Below are 21,254 nucleotides of genomic sequence, written 5' to 3'. Positions count from 1 at the left end.
TTCTTGGCCAAACTTTTCATTAAAATAACAAAGCAGTAACGGTCGAACGCATACATGTACTAGGCGAGACATTTGCACGAGAGAATCTTGTAATTTTGTTTTAAGGGTGACTAATAAATACGGTATTTAAATATCTTGAATTTATATTTCAAAGTGTATTTTTGTTACTACATGTTGATTCTCCTCAAATATGTATTAGCAGAGGTTTATAATAATTATTTTTGTTATACAGGATGAACACTTATGCTTGTGAAAGATATAGATGCATTTGATGATGTCTAGATGTACTTAATTATCCATGCCACTTGCACGATATGTGAGGTATATATTCTTGTATGTATCTTATTGTTATTTTTTTATGATTTGTATGATTTTCAAAGTCATGAAAATTATAGATATTTGGTAATTTGCTGATCGCAAATGAGCCGTACAATACACATGTAGTTATCTTTATTTTTTTTAAATAATTTCCAGATATGTTTGTTAATTTACGTTGCCTGAATATAACCAAATAGTATTGCTCAGGCCGAAAGCACCAATAATCAATGTTAATTTACAGAACATACTCATTATGTTTTAATAATATTTATTGGCACATCAGATGAATATGAACATATTGATTGACTTATTTATGCATAATCAGGTGATTTTGAGATGAAACAAATTTTTTATTTCCCGTAATTTTAACTTAATATTCGAACGTCATGTGAAGTGATTTTTGCATAGAGTATTATTTTTTTTTCATTGTATTTGCTTTATATGTTTGTTACAATATTTAAAGCGTAAAATGTAAAATTGTAATTTGTGCTATAATATTTGTATTTTTATTTCAGGGCATTTTTCCTGTTTCATACAGATTATTTTGTTCAAAATAAAGTATTGAACCTGAAACGACTTAATATTGAAGCCCCAAGATTTTAAGCGCTTCCACATGTATAATAACTTATAACTATTCTTCAGAATGATTAAGTGCACACCAAGATTCCTGTATGTATTTCATTGTTTCCCAACCTTTTAACTTTTGAAACACCAAAGAAGTGGGTATAGGAGAATCATATACTTAAGTGCACCTGTTTATTAGCAGCAAATATCAATATTTTGTCTTAAAAAGGGCAATAACTGCTTTGAGGAGATATCAAACAAGATTGACCAAATTTAAGACTTGTGTTGGCCTGAACATGTTGCTTTTGTTTTTATTTTATTCTGACATACACCTGTATTAAATGTCTATTGCAAGTTTCAGTTTTTTATACTTATAAACATCATTTACAAAAGCATTACAGATACATGTATGTTATGGTACTGATACATGTATGTACATTGACATCATTGACATAAAAATTTTTTGTCATCAGTGATTACTGTCAACCATTGTCAGACTCAGATTTTAAATTAGATGGTGTCAATTGTTCACTGAAGATACTTTTCATTCCAAGATCCATTGCTGGAGTTGTGGGGATCCCTTCTGACAGTCCACTCCCAGTGGTAGACGGTAAAGAAACAACTACAATTTTCTGTGTAGGTGTTCTTGGTACCGTTGTTGGGGTCCGTGGAACAGACCCAGGGGTGTTTGAGGAAACCACTTTAACAATAGTTGGAGTGTTGCCAAGAGATGATGGTAGTGACTGCCGTATCTGTGGTGACATGCTGATGGGTTGACCAGGGGTATGCGATGGTCTTGGCTGTGATGACATGACAATGAATTTCGGTTGAGATGGAGTGCCTGGGGTACGGGGAAATGGTGATTGATGTTGCATGGAAACTCCAGCTGATCCAGGCTGTTGTAAGATGATTTGAGGTCTTGCCTGAAAAAAAATTTTCATCTTAATTTTTAAGTAATACTCCAATTAAGAATCAAGCAAAATTCTGTAACATGTGATATACCTGAAAAAAAGGCTACCTATTTTTATTTTTGTTATTAAGTTGCTTTATATGTCTATATGATGAAATGAATAAATATTCATTCCAATCTGTCTGCTCTTAAGTGATAATCCACACTGAAAATCCAACAGTTTCAGTATTTTAGTGTCATTTACAGAGTAATTTCCCCTAATTTTGAATTCTACAGTGCATTCTATAAAATTTTTATACCTTATGAACAAGGGCTCAATGAAAAACTACAAGTAATTTTATGTTTACTTAAGCACTTAAAACAAAATATCAAAAATAACCAACCATGAATCACATTTCGCATGATTCTTAGCTGGAGTGCTACTTAATAAATATAATCTATTTCACTAATTACCAATGGTCCTTCAAAATTTAGCATTTTACATGATTGAATAAAAAGCTTCACCAAGCAATGCATGATATGACTGCAGCCAGTTGAACTCTGTTCAGTTGGGGCAAATGTGTTTTTAACAAACTTAAGCATAAGGATTTTCAGTTCATTATGGACACTACAACTGGTTACAATACAATACATGTATTGCACACTATTTTAAAATTCAATTCAAAATAAAAAGCAGTGCTTTTATGGATCACTTTGTACCCTATTATCTCAAACATTCATTACAGAGTACTGGTATGTATGCTACCATACTTTTAAAGGGGAACATTAAAAAAAAATCATTAAAATCTGATTAAAAATTAAGATAGTTTTTTTAAAAATTGACAACAGGGATTTCCTGAAGGAATCCAATGAAAAAAAAATTCAAAATTCAAACTTTTTAGTTACTATGTGCTAAGCTGAGTAGCAGTGACTACTATTTTTAAAGTCTTTGGTATGACTTGGTTGGGGATTAAATGCCAGGCCTTCTGCACTGACAGCCAGCAGGCTACTACTAGACTACCACAATTATTTTCAGGCAGAATAAAACTTAGGACTACATACCTGGTTGATGTTCAGTTGGGGTCTAGGAGGTTGAGCTATCCCAACCATGGACCGGGTCTGTTGAGACTGTGGCGAGATTTGAGGCGCCCGCCTCTCTCGCTCTACAGACTGGTGAATGTGTGGACCTAAATAACCAAAATCTTGCACATACTCCTCCACAGTGGCTTGTGGTGACATGATGATCTTCAGTGTTGGCGCCAGGTATTTCTGAAACAAGCAATTTTTTCATGGTTAAGTAAAACATTAAAAATACTGTTCATCAACAAATTAATGCATTGTTTCCCATACGAATACAAAAACAAATAATAAATAACATTAAAAATAGAAAACATAAGCTCTGATGAGCTTTTAACCAAAAGAACATATACCGGTATAGCAAATACAACCAGACAAGCTAAGCATAGAGAATGCACATACAAATAGGCATGCATCGAAAGGACAACATGAATGTCAATGCTTATAAAATTAAACAAATTTCTAAATGTAAACTAGAGGGGGGGAACGTTGCTGAGATATTTCATGATACTATCAACAATACTACGTAAGTATCCATAAAGTAAGTTGGTTTTTATTGAAAACCAGAGGCTCAAGAAAGCCTGAATCGCTCACCTGGTTAACCATTGTCAGATGCAGCAAATGCTATTAATAGCATTTTTATTAACTGAACCAGAATTTTCCTAAAGGCAACAATTTTTGAATTATTTTAAAAAAAAACTGTCTTTCAACCCCCATGATCCATTTTTAGTATAGGCAGCCATATCTATTCAAGGATCACATCAACTGTTTCAGACCCTATGTTCTATTTTTTTTTGTAATGGCAACCATGTTTTTTCATGGATCAAAAATCCCACAGGTCTTTTTGTGCAGAACACCTTAAGGAACAATCATGCCAAGTTTACATCCTGTACATCTGGTAGTTTCAGAGGAAAAGATTTTTGAAAATTTGTCCACAACAATGAAGACAATTGACACCAAGTGATGGCATAAGCTCACTTGGCTTTTTGCCAGGTGAGCTAAAAAATTAACAATATTAATATCCACCACTTAAGTGCTTTGAGACTAAGAAGAATGTTCTTTTTAAATATCTTATTGTGATCCTGAACTCATGACTCGTTACAGTGTATCTGTCTGCACTGTGAGAACCGATTAGTTCAATGTGTCATAGTTTTCAATTCCTCTTTCGTCTAGCCCGGACTCAGCAGGTGTTTCTAGAAAAGGAGATGGGTACCAACCTGGTGCACCTGGCCCATGCTCCCAGTTTTTAGCGGAGTCTGAGTTATTCATTTACTTTTGTTGTTTTGTATGTATGATTTATAGTTACATCATGTTCTTTGTTGTGTATGTCTGTTTTCCATGTCTGATCTTTGTCCCTGGATTACATTCTTTGTTGTGTATGTCTGTTTTCCATATCTGATCTTTGTCCCTGAATTACATTCTTTGTTGTGTATGTCTGTTTTCCATGTCTGATCTTTGTCCCTGGATTACATTCTTTGTTGTGTATGTCTGTTTTCCATATCTGATCTTTGTCCCTGAATTACATTCTTTGTTGTGTATGTCTGTTTTCCATGTCTGATCTTTGTCCCTGGATTACATTCTTTGTTGTGTATGTCTGTTTTCCATGTCTGGTCTTTGTTCCTGGATTACATTCTTTGTTGTGTATGTCTGTTTTCCATGTCTGATCTTTGTCCCAGGATTACATTCCTTGTTGTGTATATCTGTTTTCCATGTCTGGTCTTTGTCCCTGGATTACATTCTTTGTTGTGTATGTCTGTTTTCCATATCTGATCTTTGTCCCAGGATTACATTCTTTGTTGTGTATATCTGTTTTCCATGTCTGGTCTTTGTCCCTGGATTACATTCTTTGTTGTGTATGTCTGTTTTCCATATCTGATCTTTGTCCCAGGATTACATTCTTTGTTGTGTATATCTGTTTTCCATGTCTGGTCTTTGTCCCTGGATTACATTCTTTTGATTACTGCTATGATCTTGGTTCTCTTGATTATTTTTTTTACTTCTTTATGATATAGCCCAATAATTTTTGCTACATTACGTAGAAACCAAACTTACTGATAAAGCTTTCTTGATATTATCAGCAGCAATTTTGTCAGCATTATTCACCACCAGTCCCTCCATTGTGGCCTTGACCCTGTCTGATACATACTTCACTCTGGGTACCAAGAATGTTTTAACTACCTGTAAATAGTCATATCATAATACCATGGAACCCATAATCGCTTTTATTCTTTAAGTAGCTGTCTTTGTAAGAATCATGCAAAATCTAAAAAATGTGATACACCCCAAAAAAGGCTACATATTTTTATTTTTGTAATTAAGTTGTTTTATGGGTCTATACTATGAAATGTGTAATTATTCATTCAAATCTGTCTGCTCTTAGGGGATAATCAACATTGAAAATTCAGTAGTTTCTATTGTATTTGACTGTCATTTACAGAATTATCGCCCTTCCTTTTAAAATCTACAGTGCATTCTATACAATTTTTATCTCCTAATAGCACGGGTTATATGAAAAACCACATGTTAATTTCTGTTTACTATGACATTTCAAACAAAATATCAAAAATAAAAATATGTAGGCTTTTAACCCATGAATCACATTTTGCATGATCCTTAGCTGGAGTGCTACTTAATATACGACACATTCCTGTACAACATGGATTGTTCTCATCTGATCAAGCTTATCCATGGAAACGCACCATTAATTTTATCGGTGAATATATGCTTTCAAACATTACAGAGAAGCAGTGACTTCTCAGTTTATAGTTTTTGTTAAGACGCAATAGGAGATTAAACCAACAGCCCCAACCACCTTAACAAGTAAAGCTTTTATACAGAGAAACACACTCATTTTTTAGTCACTGAATCATTGCATGAAATATGAAAGTGTTTTCCTTTATCTATAAATATCTATTTTATTCTATTTTAAGAATACTATTAAAAGACCCTGTCTATGAGGAAATGATGCACAGGCTGTCCGGCACCTTTGGGCAAAAAAATAAAGCTAATTTTAAGGCTAAAATTGGGAAAATTTAAGGGCTGATTAAGGGCAAAATTAGGAATATACGACATAAAAGTATAATGTAACTAACACTGAGAAATTTTTTATCGTTTGTAAATTCCCGGCAGAAGAATACCTAATTACCCATGATGAAGAAAACATTTATAGACAATTAGAATGCAATCTTTTAATTAAAAGATAAGCATTTAAACAAGAACTGTAAGGATAATTTTCAAAACTCCTAAGACAGCATTGACATAACATGAAAATTTAGGAATTCACATGAAAAATAAGGGCTTTTTCAGGAATTCCCTTTGAATTTCAAATTTTTTTTTAGGATTTTAAGCTAAATTGAAATAAATGGGCATTTTAAAGAATTTAAGGGCTACTGAACAGCCTACATGCAAAAACTGCTAGAATGGTTCGAAAGTTGGCAGTTGCTCACTAGAGGTTAAAAAAAAAATTGTATCATTTCAGTCAGACAATGTTTTAATTTTACAGTTTTTAGGTATAAGAAAGGTTTGTTGTATGATGGTTCTATTTTAATTATGAAATTTTGAACAGAATTTATATACAGACCTCAGTTCCAAGTTCTCCCAATCCAGCAACAGCCCCATACTGTGTCGCTAAAGCAGCTTTCTCACTAGATATGGCTGCACTGAAAGTTTTGGTTATCCTTGACTGGATATTATTAATATTTGTACTGAAATTTCTGCAAAAAATATAATTGTCCACACATAACTGAAGGAAATATTATGGCCGGCACAATTTTTTTTTTAATTTCAGCACAACCTGGTTCTGCAAACATATTAGTTTTTGCAGTGTACAAAGCCTTTCTCTAATCTAACATTCAAGCATAAAAAAAATAGTATCCGCAAAATTTATTTTTAACAATATAAAATGTCAATAATTTTTTGAAACCTTGAAAATTGATATCCGCAAATACATATATCTAACAGAGTTCGCAAAAATTAGGAACAGGGAAAATTAAGTAATTTACTGTACATTTTTGCTAAAGTAATTCATTCAATGCATTTTGAACACTATTCTTAATATCTTGAAATAAACAACATGTTTAAAAAGGATCATTTTTGCCTGGTTAATTAGGAATTATAATTCTATGAAATATTTGCAGAGCAACCAATTCAAAATAACCATTTTTTTGTAATTAAAGTCCTTCTGAAGTGAATCAAATGTTTTAGCAATAAAAATCATGCAAACATTTTATTTCTGATGTATATGTTTTACTATACAGTCTGCCTGATTTTTACATGGATCAGTACTAGAATAAAAATTTTCACAAGATTCTTTAATTCAGAAGTAGGAACTCATTCATACTATTTTGCCTGATATTATATCCAATGATATAACAAGTTATTTTTGTCCAATTAAGATACCAACACTAAAGAAAGAAAACTATGTAATGCAAATAAGTTACAGCTCCTTATAAAATCCAGGACTGAAGAAGAAAAGATGCCTGAAAAGCATCTTACAAATCAACTTAGAAACAAGTCAGACAGCAAAATTCCTGAGGGCGTAATGGTTGGTAGGAACTTACTTTACCAAACTGAGCCTAAGTCATCGAGAGCCAATCCTAATTAACAACTTACTTGCAGATCTGGGCCATAAGTCTTGCAGCAAAATCCCTAAGGGCCCAGTGGTTATCTGCCTCAGGTCTCATACAAAGCTGTTTACTGACTATACAGGTACATACAGCAGGTACAAACTCATGTAACTGACAAAACAACACGTAATATACAAAAACTTGTCTAAACTGTACCATGTACAATCCAAAACACCAGTTTAAACCAGACATTTTTACAGTCCCTTTTATCAGTTTAAATGTATTTTGAACCTGTCTAAACCAAACACCTGTTTAAAACAAGGCAATTTCAAAGACCAAAAAGGGGTTCAGTTTAGACAGGTTTCAGTGTATAAAAATAAAACATGTAAATAATAACAAATTTGTAATCAAGATATAATACTCATTAGTCTCATTTGACAAGTGATGAGAAAAGAAGAAATGACAGGTTGCCCTTGATGAAAGAGGTCCTTCACCCCAGGTTTTACTACAATTCCTCTTATTCTTATGTTGTATTTAGGGATGCATAGAGTGAATTATGAAAAATCCATATCAGTCTGTTTTGTCATACAATGAACCATTTTCAATGTCAATCATGTAACAAAACTCAATTGGAGGTGCTATGGATTTTATTCTATGCTGAAACGGAAACAGCTGGTTTAGCTAGTACCAACGCATGTACAGATAGTTTGGCCTGTAATAAATATCAAGAAAACCGTAATTTATGCAAAACATTATCATATGATAGATATTTCCATGAAACTTCTTACATATTTCTCTAGATACAATGTCTGGTTATCCATCAACGATTTGACCATCCTCATCAGATATATCAGTAATGCTAAGTTATTCTGTACAACATTCGTTTTTACCTGAAAGAAAAAGGGGAGTAAAGACAATGTCATAATAAAATTCTTCCCGATAAAGATACATGTATATATAGTAAAATATATATTAACAATATCTATACCCAGTGTCACATAAATAAGGTACAGTTAAAATTTGAATAAAAATATTTTCTACGACTTTATTGACACCTACCATCGTTTAAATTGTCTTAAATGACTTGCTCATTCGTTTAGCCAAACGGCTTCTCCCTAAACATTGAATCCTTAAATTCCAGTGAGATTTTAATTCTTGGTCCCCATATTTACCTTGTCAAAAGTCAGACATGTTTACAGTGATCAGGTTGCTAGGAGATGTTTACATTTAAATGGTTTGTCCAAAAATCGAAAAACCCAGAATGCAATTCGGCATCAGTTTGGATATTTCAGATTTATTCTACACGAACAAAGTACAATACCAAGAAGTTTATCAAGCAGACAAATGTCATCGGAGTTTGACAGGAACTTACGAACTTCATTTGTACACAAATCGTCCCATATAAACCAATATGGCTGATATTAGTATGGGATTTTCCCGTAAGGATCTGTTACGCAAGATTTAAGCCAATAAGTGACTCATTGGTACTAACATGTCATGCATATATACAAACTATCTTCAGAATGAATAAAAGACAGACAACTCTAGCGGTAAGTCCCGATAGTTTAAAAGTAGAGCTTCAATTCGAAAATGTGCTGTATGTGATGTCGAGCATAAATAAAATACACTAAAACCTATCCTAACCAAAATCTGCCTAAACCAGACACTTTTTAAAAACCATTTATATCATTGTGATGGAATTGAATGTCTGTAAACTGAACACCTGTCTTAACCAAACTAATTTTAAGGTCCAAAAGGTTTCACTGTATAAATGAAATTAAAATAGGTTTTTTTTTGTTTTTTTTTCCTTCAGCTCAGCTGAATCTTGAAAAATTATATAATGACAACTGTGAGAAAAGGCATTATCCTTCCCAAAGGGTTTTTTTTTGTTCTTGACAAAAGATTGGTTTGAATTATGTTGCAATACCATCAAAACAAGCTGTTTGGTTTTATAATATTATGCACAAAAAACACAAGGAATATATGTAAAAAGAAAGTAATTAGAAAATAGAATACTTGATCACATTTCTATCAAACTAAAATATTCAATTTTCAAATTTAATATACTTGGCAAGTCTCTTGCTTTAAGATTGAAAATTAAACTACCTCCCTTGTGGATATCATATTCTCCTCGCCTAAAGAAAAACTTTTAAATTCCACTTTTTTTTCAATCATGTGCTTATACAGAAACAGGACAAGCTCATTATTTTAACTATCTAATTACCAGGCAGGACAAGTTTTCTTATTTTATGCTATTGTATTCCATGTGAAGATAACTTGTATACTTACCCCTTCAGATATAAATGTACTGAATCTTGGCAGCATCTGATGTAAACCTGGATCTGATGACAAACTCTGTAATGCTTCCTGTGTGAATGGAAATCATGAAATAAGAAAATATTGCTTCTAAACTTTGTCAAAATTTACGGGCAATAGGAGGAATATTTAAACAAAGCCTCTGAATCATTTTTATAAAGTAGTTTTTAATGAGGATTAAATTCACTTCAACTATAGCAGTGAAAGTTCAGATGACTAAAACAACAGAGATCCTAATTGTGAGTAAGTTTTTATACCATGACCTTTTTTCTCAAGGGAGGGAGTTTAAGCTTAGAATTATCTATGTTTGTGATTTTCCTTATCCTATCAATGTCACTAATTTTTCAATCATCTTTTCTCATTTGTCTACCCCAGACTTGACTTTTTATGAGCAACTCGGCAGGTGTTTCTAGAAAAGCAGAGGACACTTACCCTACCGGTGGACCTGGTCCATGCTCCCAGTTTTTAGCGGAGTCCAAGTTGCTAATTTACTTTTGTTACTTTGAATGTATGATTTTAGTTACTTTATGTTCTTTGTTGTGTATGTCTGTTTTCCATGTCTGGTCTTTGTCCCTGGATTACATTCTTTTGATTACCGCTATAACCTTGGTTCCCTTGATTACTCTTTCATTCTTGGAAGGGGACTCTGTATATTGTGGTATTTTATATAAAGTAACTCTGAATTTGTGTTTTAATTACTTTTTGCCAGATATATACAGAAAAACTCTAGTCAGGGCCTATTTATTATGTTTGAAAAGACTAGTCCTGTGACGGACAAAATAATATTAAAAGCTCTATTCCTATATTGATCATTTGCAAATCCAAGTTAGGAGGTGGTCCAGGGTTTGTAAACCTCCCCCTTTTTGAATCTAAGCCTTTTAATAAACGCAATATGAAACAGGTATTCAAGTATGATGTGCTTCAAAGGTCTTGAGACCACACCCATGGTTAAACTATGATAAATATATGACCAATGTCACAGATGTATGAAGCCTTATTTCCAACGTTATAGATAAGTTTACCCACTTCCACTAATGTCACAACAAAATTTTGGTGCATCACAATTTTGTGCAAAAAACATAGGCTGCCACTTCCAAAAAATATGAAGAAAATAAATAAAAAAAATTCCATTTTATAACTGTTTCACTACGAGCTGGCCATTCATGTTGATATGTACATGTAATCCTTGCTTTTGCCCAGGGTAAAATAATCCAACATACATTGACCAGCTCAATAAAACAATGATAAAATGGAGTTTCTATGATTTATTTCTTAACTCACTGATCGACGGCCTTCGTCAGCACCAACACAGGCTTCTGTAATTTCTTTGTAATAAAGTTGTTGTTCCTGAAAAAAGTTTCAATAGAGAGTTACTGTTTGTTGACATGAGGTTAATAAGATGGTAAAAGAGAAAGACAAATCCTAGTGTATTTCAATAAACAAACATCATATTTTCATATTGATAGTGTAAAGATAAGTATGCTACATCCGTAAATGGCGACTCTCTGTTCAATATCTTCACAAATTGTTATTTTATATTAAAGGAATTGTTTCTCGTATGCTAGTGCCTAGTTATCTTTTTCTTGCAGAATTTGTTATTTTCCATAAAAAAAATATCAAGAATAATACATGTAATTCAAACAGTTATCTAATTGGTTTCTTCATTACAAAGATATAAATTTTATATAATCCCATTCACTATATCTATTACTAAATCATGGTACATTTACATAAAATTATCATGTTGGAAAGTTGGCAACAGTCAGGTTCAGAAAGGGGTTTAAATTAGCACTGGTCTGAGGTCCAGGATACATGATTTATGATGCAGGACCATTAAAATTTTAGATACCTAAGTCCTGAACCTACCATAATTTACATTTACTCTTACGGAGTACCTTTCACTTTCTCCTGGTAAACTTTCCATTTAAGAAGCCAAAAAAAGGAGAGGAACTTTTAATCTTGAAAGTATATTTGAACCCCTGCATTCAAGATATACCATGTCTCATTTAATTACTGAAATTACAATTTGCCTGTTGAAAAATTATTCATAATAGTTTGTCTTGTTTCAATATTTTTATCCATGCATATACTGTGAAAATGTCAATTTACATGGTTGCTAATCTCATGCATACTGTCAAGTGAACACATTAGCTGGTACTATTTTCAAAATTTGAAAAAAATATAAGCCAAGGAGTAGTTCTCACTGACAAGTAATTCTCGCCACTTGATTTTTCATCATCTCTTGTGAAACAAGTTTTTGCCCAACATTAAGGACAAAACAACTAATGCATTGCTGATATTATGCTTACCAAAATGAACTATCATAAAACAATTTACATAGAGGAATAAAATTTTGGTCAGCAGATTTGCAAGGATTGCTTGTCTCTTGAAAAAGGCAAGATCTACTCTCTGACCAGAAGTGTTAAAATTCAATTTCCCAATATTATTACTTGCACTTTACTATCCACAACGAGAAAAGCAAAAATAAGTACTTCAAAAATTAGTATGTTTACAGTACTTAAAGCATTTCATTGAAACAGAAAAATAATCATTTTTAAAGTAACATCCACATTTACCACAGATAACTCATGTGTTGACAAGTCTTTTACTTTAACCAAGTCTACAGCCTTATGCCTATGTCTGGGTTTCTCAGCTGCTGGTTTTGGTAACTTATCTATCGTGTTTTTGACTTTAGTGTCCAATATTTCTTTTTTCTGTTGGTCTTTACTGGCTTGAGGAGGGTTCTCAGGTATGGTAGGCTGAATGCCTTCAATGGCCAACCAATGTGCTGAAAATAATTATCTAAATTTATTGGTAATCTGTTCTTTTCCCTTTGAACTTGTTCACAAACATTTCTCTCCTGCCTGTGGACAGGTGCATGAAATCTGTGGTGGGATTAAATAATATAACTATTTTTATATGGCCATTACCATATATATTTCATATTTCAGAACCTTGCAAATTTTGTTCCTAAAAACTGGATTATAAACAGATTAAAGTTTTGTCAAATTGTTTTATATACATAAGAATTCACTTTCAAAAGAAAACTAAAAAAAAAAAATAAATAAATTGATACCCCCGACACTCCCCATTTGATAAAATGCACCTTTTGATCTCCAAATTAATTTGGATCAAAATCTGAAAAGCGTACAATGGTAGTATTTAGTATAGGTTCTGTCAAAGTTTCATTATATTCAATTCAGATGAGAAGAATGAGTTATGGGAAAAGAAATGGGTACCCCAAAGTAGGGAATGATAAATTCCATGTTTGCTGATGTTAGACCTAAAATCTTCAGATCAAAATTTAAAATAGAAAATGCAAATATTCAATACAAAAGTAAGATTTCGTGAAAGTTTTATCATAATCCATTCAACAGTGTGGGAGAAATAACAGATACTACATGTGTACCCTCATGTTCACATATGATGACAAAGTCCATGTTTGCTATGTGAAACTCCAAATTGATTTGGATCATAATCTAAAATAAGAAGTGCATAATAGGAATATGTAATAAAGATTCTGTTCAAGTTTCGTTAAATTCCATTCAGTGCAATAGGAGTAGTAACAGATAAGAGATGGGCCCACCTCTGCATAATGGTTAGAGGGAAGGAAAGACACCCCTATCACTACATTTACAAATATATATTCCCCCACTTTGTATATGGGGGTTTAATAAATGTACATGTATTTTAAAGTGGTGTTTATACACATGTTACAAACAGGACTTTTTTATACATGATCTCAGGGGATCATAACAGGTCAACCAAATATACAGCAATGTAGATATTTTAAAAAGACTTTCACGGTAATTTATACCTTTTAAAGACACATCAAGTGGAACTTTAGGTAAAGTTGTATTGATGATATCTTGTAACTCTAGTTCCTTTTCTTCTGTGAAATGAAGTTCTCTACCACCTCCACTGGCGAAACGGAAGGGTACAAAATCCTGACTGTGAAAACCATACAGAGGCTAAAAATAAAATCTGCTATTAGTTTTTATACCTCTTTGGTATCAATTAACTGTCTAAATAAAGAATGGGCCCTGTAAACTTAAAGCAAAAGTGGCAGAAATGACAAATGTATCAAAACCTGAAAATGGCAACAACAACAAATAATTTAAGTATTTTAGAGTATGATTACCACTCCAATCATCACTCAATAAGGTAAGCACACTACGTAAAAGTGTGATACTTAAGTGTCAGTCCCTGTAAGAATCAAGCAGTAGGTGAAACATGGTATGAAAAAAAAACATCATTTTGATAGTGTAATTTGACTATTTGCACCATCTGAATCAAAGAAAACAGACAAGATTTTCCATATCATGCTGGACCTTTGAGTTACAATTTCATTGAAATGCACTGAAAATGAACGTTTCAAGGGCAGATAACTCTGTCAAAAACATCATTTTTCTATGATTCTACTGACAAATTTTTGAGCAAATCCCATGATGCAGAGATCAAATAATGGTCTTTTTAAATAGAGAAAGCATATTTGAGTGATATTTTAATGTCAGATCAGTGGGGTTCTGACATGCATGTTTCTGATATTTCCCATTTTGCCTGATTCTTACAAACACTTACACTTAATTGCTTTTAATGCTACATTCAATGTACAAGAGCACTCATTCAGGCCAAATAATCGCCCTGGAGTCGCTCACTTTGTCCTCAGATGACACCAAAAGTGAAGTGAAGTCACCCAGTCATTTCAGACATTGCCCATGATCGGCACTGTACTCTGTCTTTTAGCAGTATTTTGACCACAGTTATCTCTCTTCCGATAACAAAATCAAACAAATATGGCACCCGTTCAAGAAAATAAATGTAAAAATTTTCGAAATCTATCGAATTACAGGTTACAAACAAGTATTTTTAACAGCGTTTTGTTTCAAACATTTCAGACAGGGCATTCTTCTATACAGCTTACAATAATTTATGTTTTCCTGTTTACATTTCATTACAAAACCTGCAAATTTGTTGTGCAGATTCATTGCACTTAGGTTAAATTTATCTAAACTTATAATTCAGCAGAAGCCCGAAGCGTTTCTTTTGATCTTCCTGTTTCATAACAGAACAGCAAATTCTCCATTTTGACGGAACATTTCTTACGCTTGAGACAAATTCGTACTGACCGCTACAATATGTGTCAATAAAAGTTTCAGTCTTGATTTGTCAGTAATAAATTCTTAGCATGATTACTGATACCCTTGATCAGCTCATATCAAGAGACTGGATATTTTGAACAAGAAATCATTATGGAGTAAGTGGGATCAGGGAAAAAACAACAAAATGAAAATCCCAACAGAATGTCACTGCCTGAAATTTTCTATTCCAGTGCTGCCAAAAAGGACAAAATCATTAGGACAATGGAATGCAAGAAGCTTTGCTTTGCTCAATCATATATTAATTTTGTTGAATAAATTTGGTAAACAATAGAGGTATAGATTAGAAATTCAATTTCATGAATATATGATAAAGTCAGTCAATCATTCAGTCAGTAGGCAGATTTCATTTTGACCAAAATATTTAGTTACTTACATATGTAGCCTAAAGAAAAAGTAACATTTATCTCAATAAAAGAAAATGCTTGCTTATATTGTGTGCATTAAGTAACATGTAACACATACACTTTTAAAAATCATTAGTAAATGATGCACATATGCATTCACTTCTCCCTACTGACTCTCTGAAAGAGAAGTCACTTCTCCCAGTTTTTCTCAAGTAGCATGAGCCCTGACTTCAAATGTGCTCCTATTTCTTTCACATACAAATCATACTGAGACAATTCAAGATGTACAAATTTATATAGTTTGTTAGAAGTACCATATGGCAGGTTATTTTGGCAGGTGAAAAATTAAGCAATTTTTAAGCAGAAAGTATACGAAAAATTTACTGTAGGTGTTTCATGTTTGGTGGATGCTTAGTGATGCATAAATAAAGTACTTAAACCCTGAGTTAATATCTTGCAGAATTTATTTTGGTGTTATTAGAATAACTTCAAAAAATACATCAAAATTAGTACCCTATGAAAATTACATATAATAATGTATAAGAAAGGAGTGTATTCACTAATCTAAAGTATAAATTAATACCTCAACATTCTTCAGTCTCAGAGCTTGATCAAAATCTGAAGTTGACAATTTTTGTCTCTTCCCATGAGTTGCAAATTTTTCTGCTTCCTGTAAAATATACTTGACATGCATTTGTATATTGTAAAAGAGGCTAATTGTCTATATTATTTTAGCCATGTCTTTTCAATCGTTGCAGCTTATTTTTTTCTTATATTACTTCCAACTCCATGAATAAGAGGAATATAACAGTCCTCATGTCTGTATGTCTGTATTTATGTATGTCTATTAGTCTGTAACACCTTTGGTTTCCAATGATACATGTATTAACTATAAAATCAATGAGCCAAATGCTTTCTATATGGTCCATGCTCCCAGTTTTTAAAGGAGTCCGGGTTGCTCATTTATGTGTTTCTTTTCAAGGGCAATAACTCTTACAAGGCCCCCATCAATCAAAAGTTTCCATCTTATATAGTTTTCAAGATATTGGCTAAGAACTGTAAAAAATGTCATTTAAAGCCTTTCAAGGGAAATAAATCAAACTTTCAGTAAAAGGTCACATTGCAACTTTAAGCCATTTCAATATGCTCAAAAAGTCTGGTTAATCATAAAAAACAACCTTAAACCTTTGAGTTGCTTATTTACTTTTGTTGCTTTGTACATATTGTTTTGGTAATTTCATGTTCTTTGTTGTGAGTGTCTGTTTTCCTTGACTAGTTGTTATTGTATTATGTTCTTTCTGATTGCTGTTCAAATCCTGGTTCCTTTGAATACAACACAAAAAATACAAGTTTTATATTGTAAATTTCAATATGCTGTACACATGTTTCAAGGAGTAACCTCTCATCAGCAGCATTAAAATTAAATATGTAGGAAGATCATAATCAAAATATTAGTTGTATACAAGAAGTACTCATAACCAAATCTATCGAAAGAGGAAGCCAAATCCAACACCTTGATTCACCTTTAACACAACAAATTGAAACATAAAATACAGATAAAGCTTGGCTGTGTATTATGCCATATACTGTTCTAGAGTTATGGTCCTTTCACACTTTAAAAATTTGGAAAAGAGGGATATCTATGATTGCTAGATCATGTAACAAAATTGTTTCAAAATTATGATCTTATTGTTATACTTTTTATTCCAGACTTTTTTTTCCAAATCTGATCAAATGTTGTACAGAAACATTACAGGCTGACAACTATATAAATTTGAGCATGTACATGTACATTACATATATTAGGCCATTCAAAGTTGATTTCTTGGTTTTTAGACTATCTATCAATTCATAAAAACAATTACTGAGACATTTTTTTCAACATTTTAATTTGCCAAAAAAAGGGATAAGTATACTGAGTTCCTTATCTTGCTCTTGTAAATAAAAATAACAAAGGAAGTACATTCTTGTTTTATTTTATTGATATTGGGATAAAAATAAGGCATCTAACGGGACATTAAATGATATAACACCATATTCCAAAAAGTTTTGGGAGTAAAAAGACTTTAAAAAGGCCATAACTTTTGTGTATATAATCTGATCAAATCAAAGTTCTATTTTGATTTATATTTTAAGATACTGAAAAATATACAAAGTTTGAAAAGATCCTTCCATATCTACTAAAGTTATCATCTGGAAACCGTCAAGGATAGACATGCAAGTTTTTCGAAGGGTATCGCATAAAACTATGCCACTTTGTGTGGTGGGGTATAAAAAAAGTAATGAGGTAACCTAAGAAAAGATAAGTTGACCTTTCTATCATACCTGTACTAATTGCTTAAGTCTGTAAGTACAATCTGAGGCCAGGTATTGTGCAGCTTCATCGGGTAGTCCTGCAATGCCGATAGATTCAGCAACAACTTTAATGGACTCAGAGGTAAGATGGTTGCTTATTTTAGGGTCTTTGTGGTCTTTATCCCCCATTTTATAAATCTGGATTTTGCCTGTTTAACAAAATGTCTATGGCATTCTTCATTCAAAACTTCCAGCTAATATACCTTGTATTACAAACTGCTGGAAAGAAAAATAATTTATTTGCATGTACAATTATGTCAATATTATACATGTATTTTTGCGTTCTTCAAATGGTAAAAATCAAAACTAAAAAAAGATGTATTATCTCTTGTATGCAATTGTTCCGTTACTCTTAAACTATATTGAGTTATTGAGAGAATGTACTTTTGTTTAAAAATAAAGGGTATCAATTTTTGAGGATGCAATTTTTAATTTACAGTTGTGCGGCAGTATAAATTTCATGAATGTTTCTAGTCCCTTTCAGGCTCTTAATTCCATAGCAGTTGGGGCCGTAACATCCCCCCCACCTCCAAAAAAAAAAAATATTAATACCAACTTTCCTTTTGTGATTTGAAGCATTGTTATAAAATATTACAAAGATTCACCAACTAATAATCATGTGATTTAACATGAAATACCGTCTACTTAGGGCAGTCCAGTGAAAACGAAATACCACAGGACCCATTCACAGACATGTTTGGTAAAAATGCCTTTTGGTCCTGTAAAAAAAATATTTTTTTTAGTTGCCCAAATTAAAAAAGTCCAAAATATGAGATTCAGTCTGGTAATTTCTTAGCAAATTTGGCATAGTGATAATGCACTAGTCTACAAATGTTGTCACAGCCATCAACACAGTAAAAACATGGATCACAGAGCTAAACCATTATATGACAGCAAAACAATTACAAAAAGGAAGTTTAAAATTTGATTACTGGTTTAAATACATAACCAATGATCAAAAATATGAATACATTTTGTAAACTTTGTACATCTAGCAGAGGCTAGCTGTTACATTTATCAAGCAATGGCCATGGCCACATGGGAGTTCATCTATCACTCTGTCCAAAAAATATATGTATGCAGTTTGGAAGCCAATTTCTATTCAGCTAGGTAACCTCCGTCATTTTTATACCAGTATAGTGCATGATACTGGTATACCAGTATTACAATCGTCAAGCACAGGAGATCTCACGATTCAAATATTCCATGCCTAGATTAATAGAGTGACTATCCTATACAAGCTATAGACTTGACCTCATTTAAGCCTTCCAGATGTGTTTCTGAGAAACAGTACCTACTTTTAAGACAGTCTTACCATTTTTACACTTTGTTCTTTCATATAATATACGCTAATGTTGTAACCGAGACTAAAAGTAGGAAATAGTGACAAACAAAACTTGAAGAGATTTGCCGCTAAAAACCGGAAGTATATCATTACGCGAAATATCGGGAACGGTTTCCCGATGAGGGAAAAATTCCGACTTTCTCAGTTCGCGTATGGGATTTATTAATTTACATAAATGACAGGCATATTTCCTGTTTCGAAATTAAAACAATGTATGCATTTGGAAAAAAAAAATATCAGTGAATATACAGAGACATACATATAAATGTATATCATATATTTAGATTCAATTTTAACTTTTTGTATATGCATATAAGTGTGATTGTTTAAACCCTATATCACCTACCCTATATCGCATACCCTATACCACACCCTAGACATATATCGCATACCTTATATCGTACCCATTCACATACTATACTTGAAGTATGGTTAAAATATATGATACTAGAGGGTGCCAGCGAAATCGCGGTCAATTGAGCGAAGTGTGGACACAGTACTAATTTGACGAATAAAACAAAATGAGTAATCGTTGTAAAGGATCTACTACTCTCACAACGTAAGATGTTGGAATTCCGTTCCTCCATACCCAAGTCAGAAAATATCTTGCCGAACAACCTCTAGCCCTGCTGGAGTAGGGATCTACGATCATCTACCATACATCAAATGCCCCGTGCAGGTCCGGGTGCCAAAAGAATAGGCCCGCAGCAGCGCTAAGGTTGTCGTAAAGGGCGGCTTAATACTGCACAGAATCATAGCCGGGGCTAGGGTGCTTTGCCCACAGAGCAACTGGGTTGTGTGCACCAGGTGGTGGAATGGGTACGTACCATTGGCGTGATACAGGCTATAATACGAAAAACCTGACCGCAAACCATAGTAGTGCAACGTGTTGGGAAAGATGCCACTTCCTCGCACGTTCCTCGCACGTTAAAGAACCCTGCTGTGGTATTCGATAGAAGTAGGAACCTTTGCGCTCTGCCACGGGAGGCTAAATTGCCCGACCCTACCCATCGCTCCCTTTTTCTAACAGCAATCAAAATTTGTCGACCCTATTATCCTTGTGTCCAATCCCATTCTTCATTTCATCACCATAATCTCATCTTCATTTATCATCTATTTCATGTTCATCGCCTGAATATAGCTGAAATATTGCTGCACGCACGTTAAACCCCAATAATCAATCAATCAATCAACCATACATCAATGGTGTACAGTTTGTTCAAGTTGCTTTAGTGGTTTAAGAGGAGTTGACCATTTACCTTTCAGGGGGACTTGGTTTCCTTTTGACGCAGGATAGGGTTTTTTTGCGCGCAGCGCGCAAAAATATGTACTTTCCTAACGCATGTAAGCAAATTATATTTTTTTTTCATTACACAATACTTATTTTTCAACTATTCCTTACCAAATTATTTTTTCTCCAAAGTCAGGATCGAAATATTTTTAAAAACAAAAAAGAAAAAAACAAGCCACCCCCCCCCCCGAAAGTTAAATGGTGCGTCCCTAAGCAAAGTGTCATATCATTATGCCAATGCACTTTCCTGAAAAAAAAATTGGTTTAATCTAGCCGGGACTTAGAACTGTTTTATTGGACCCAGGTTTAATTTGACTCAGGAGTATGGGAGGAGCTGATGTTTTACGACGAGGATGACGACACATGCAAACGAAAAGAGAAGACTTTAGAAGTTGCTATGGCCCGTTGAGAAAAAAAAACCATTAAAATATACTTGCAATAAATAATGTAACGGCTCCAGACATGCGTTGTGTCTATGACGTATTTTTGCTGCGATCGATTAATTAGCAGTCTACCTGTAACCATAGTGCTATTAGAGGCTTCGCCCAAGTTTTCACTCCATGGTTATAGTGAGCAGCAAGAGAGTAACTTTGATTTTTATTTCATCAAGAATTCTGCATATGTGCACGTTATAGGGGACCTTCTTGGTCTTGTTTGGGGGTGTTAACATTTTTTTATTGCTGAAGACCCGCATACAAAATCAGGACGCAGAAGAGGCGTTAAAGCCAAGTTAAAGGCACTTGGGACCAGGATTGTTTTTTTTATTTTCCTCAAAAATATCATTAAATCATTTTGTTTCCATGTTTGAGTAATTATGCGTGTTCTCTGACTTGTCCGCTTGCTATTTATTGCTGTTTATATTATTCCTAGTTTTCATCTATATACTTCTCTTTGCGGAAAATTAAAAAAAAATCCTGGTCCCAAGTGCCTGTGTTAAAGCCCTGTTCCTTGATATCGTTCATTATCAATGTATCGTGCGAGTGTTTTTGTTTTGCGGACGCACATTCACTCTGTAACCACCCTTTTAT

At 33.2% G+C, this 21,254-nt stretch overlaps 1 protein-coding gene across 4 annotated transcripts; it reads right to left on the bottom strand.

Moving 5' to 3' along the window:
* Positions 1–437: 437 nt before the first annotated feature.
* On the bottom strand, positions 438–19,039 carry LOC148619989 (transcription initiation factor TFIID subunit 6-like). Of its 4 annotated transcripts, none has more exons than XM_088580465.1 (14): positions 18,906–19,029; positions 18,229–18,309; positions 17,561–17,809; positions 15,819–15,905; positions 13,547–13,700; positions 12,306–12,517; positions 11,011–11,076; positions 9,703–9,780; positions 8,202–8,303; positions 7,460–7,584; positions 6,429–6,561; positions 4,901–5,026; positions 2,834–3,040; positions 438–1,805 (listed from the first exon to the last, which is right to left on the bottom strand). In XM_088580465.1, exons 3-14 carry the CDS (start codon positions 17,717–17,719, stop codon positions 1,365–1,367), a joined length of 1,890 nt encoding a protein of 629 aa, XP_088436591.1. In that variant the 5' UTR covers positions 17,720–17,809; positions 18,229–18,309; positions 18,906–19,029; the 3' UTR covers positions 438–1,364. The 4 variants fall into 4 exon arrangements, with proteins under 4 accessions (XP_088436591.1, XP_088436592.1, XP_088436590.1 ...); XM_088580466.1 differs by having other exon boundaries at positions 17,561–17,806; XM_088580464.1 differs by lacking the exon at positions 18,229–18,309 and having other exon boundaries at positions 17,561–17,806; positions 18,906–19,039.
* Positions 19,040–21,254: the final 2,215 nt, after the last annotated feature.

The sequence above is a fragment of the Perna viridis genome, chromosome 4 (genome assembly GCF_037379345.1).
Source record: "Perna viridis isolate PV_CMFRI_1.1 ecotype Kerala chromosome 4, ASM3737934v1, whole genome shotgun sequence".
Classification (NCBI taxonomy): Eukaryota; Metazoa; Mollusca; class Bivalvia; order Mytilida; family Mytilidae; genus Perna; species Perna viridis.
Note: the sequence above shows the minus strand (reverse complement) of the source record. Positions and strands in the feature narration are given on the sequence as shown.

What these genes read in the sequence shown, in the direction of transcription:
- LOC148619989 (XM_088580464.1), bottom strand. Translation starts at nt 17,719, where the DNA reads ATGGGGGATAAAGACCACAAAGACCCTAAAATAAGCAACCATCTTACC. An exon ending in GACTTAAGCAATTAGTACAG is followed by an intron (nt 15,906 to 17,560) that starts GTATGATAGAAA and finishes TATATTTTACAG; the next exon opens with GAAGCAGAAAAATTTGCAAC. An exon ending in ATATCAAGAAAGCTTTATCA is followed by an intron (nt 3,041 to 4,900) that starts GTAAGTTTGGTT and finishes TGCTTGTTTCAG; the next exon opens with AAATACCTGGCGCCAACACT.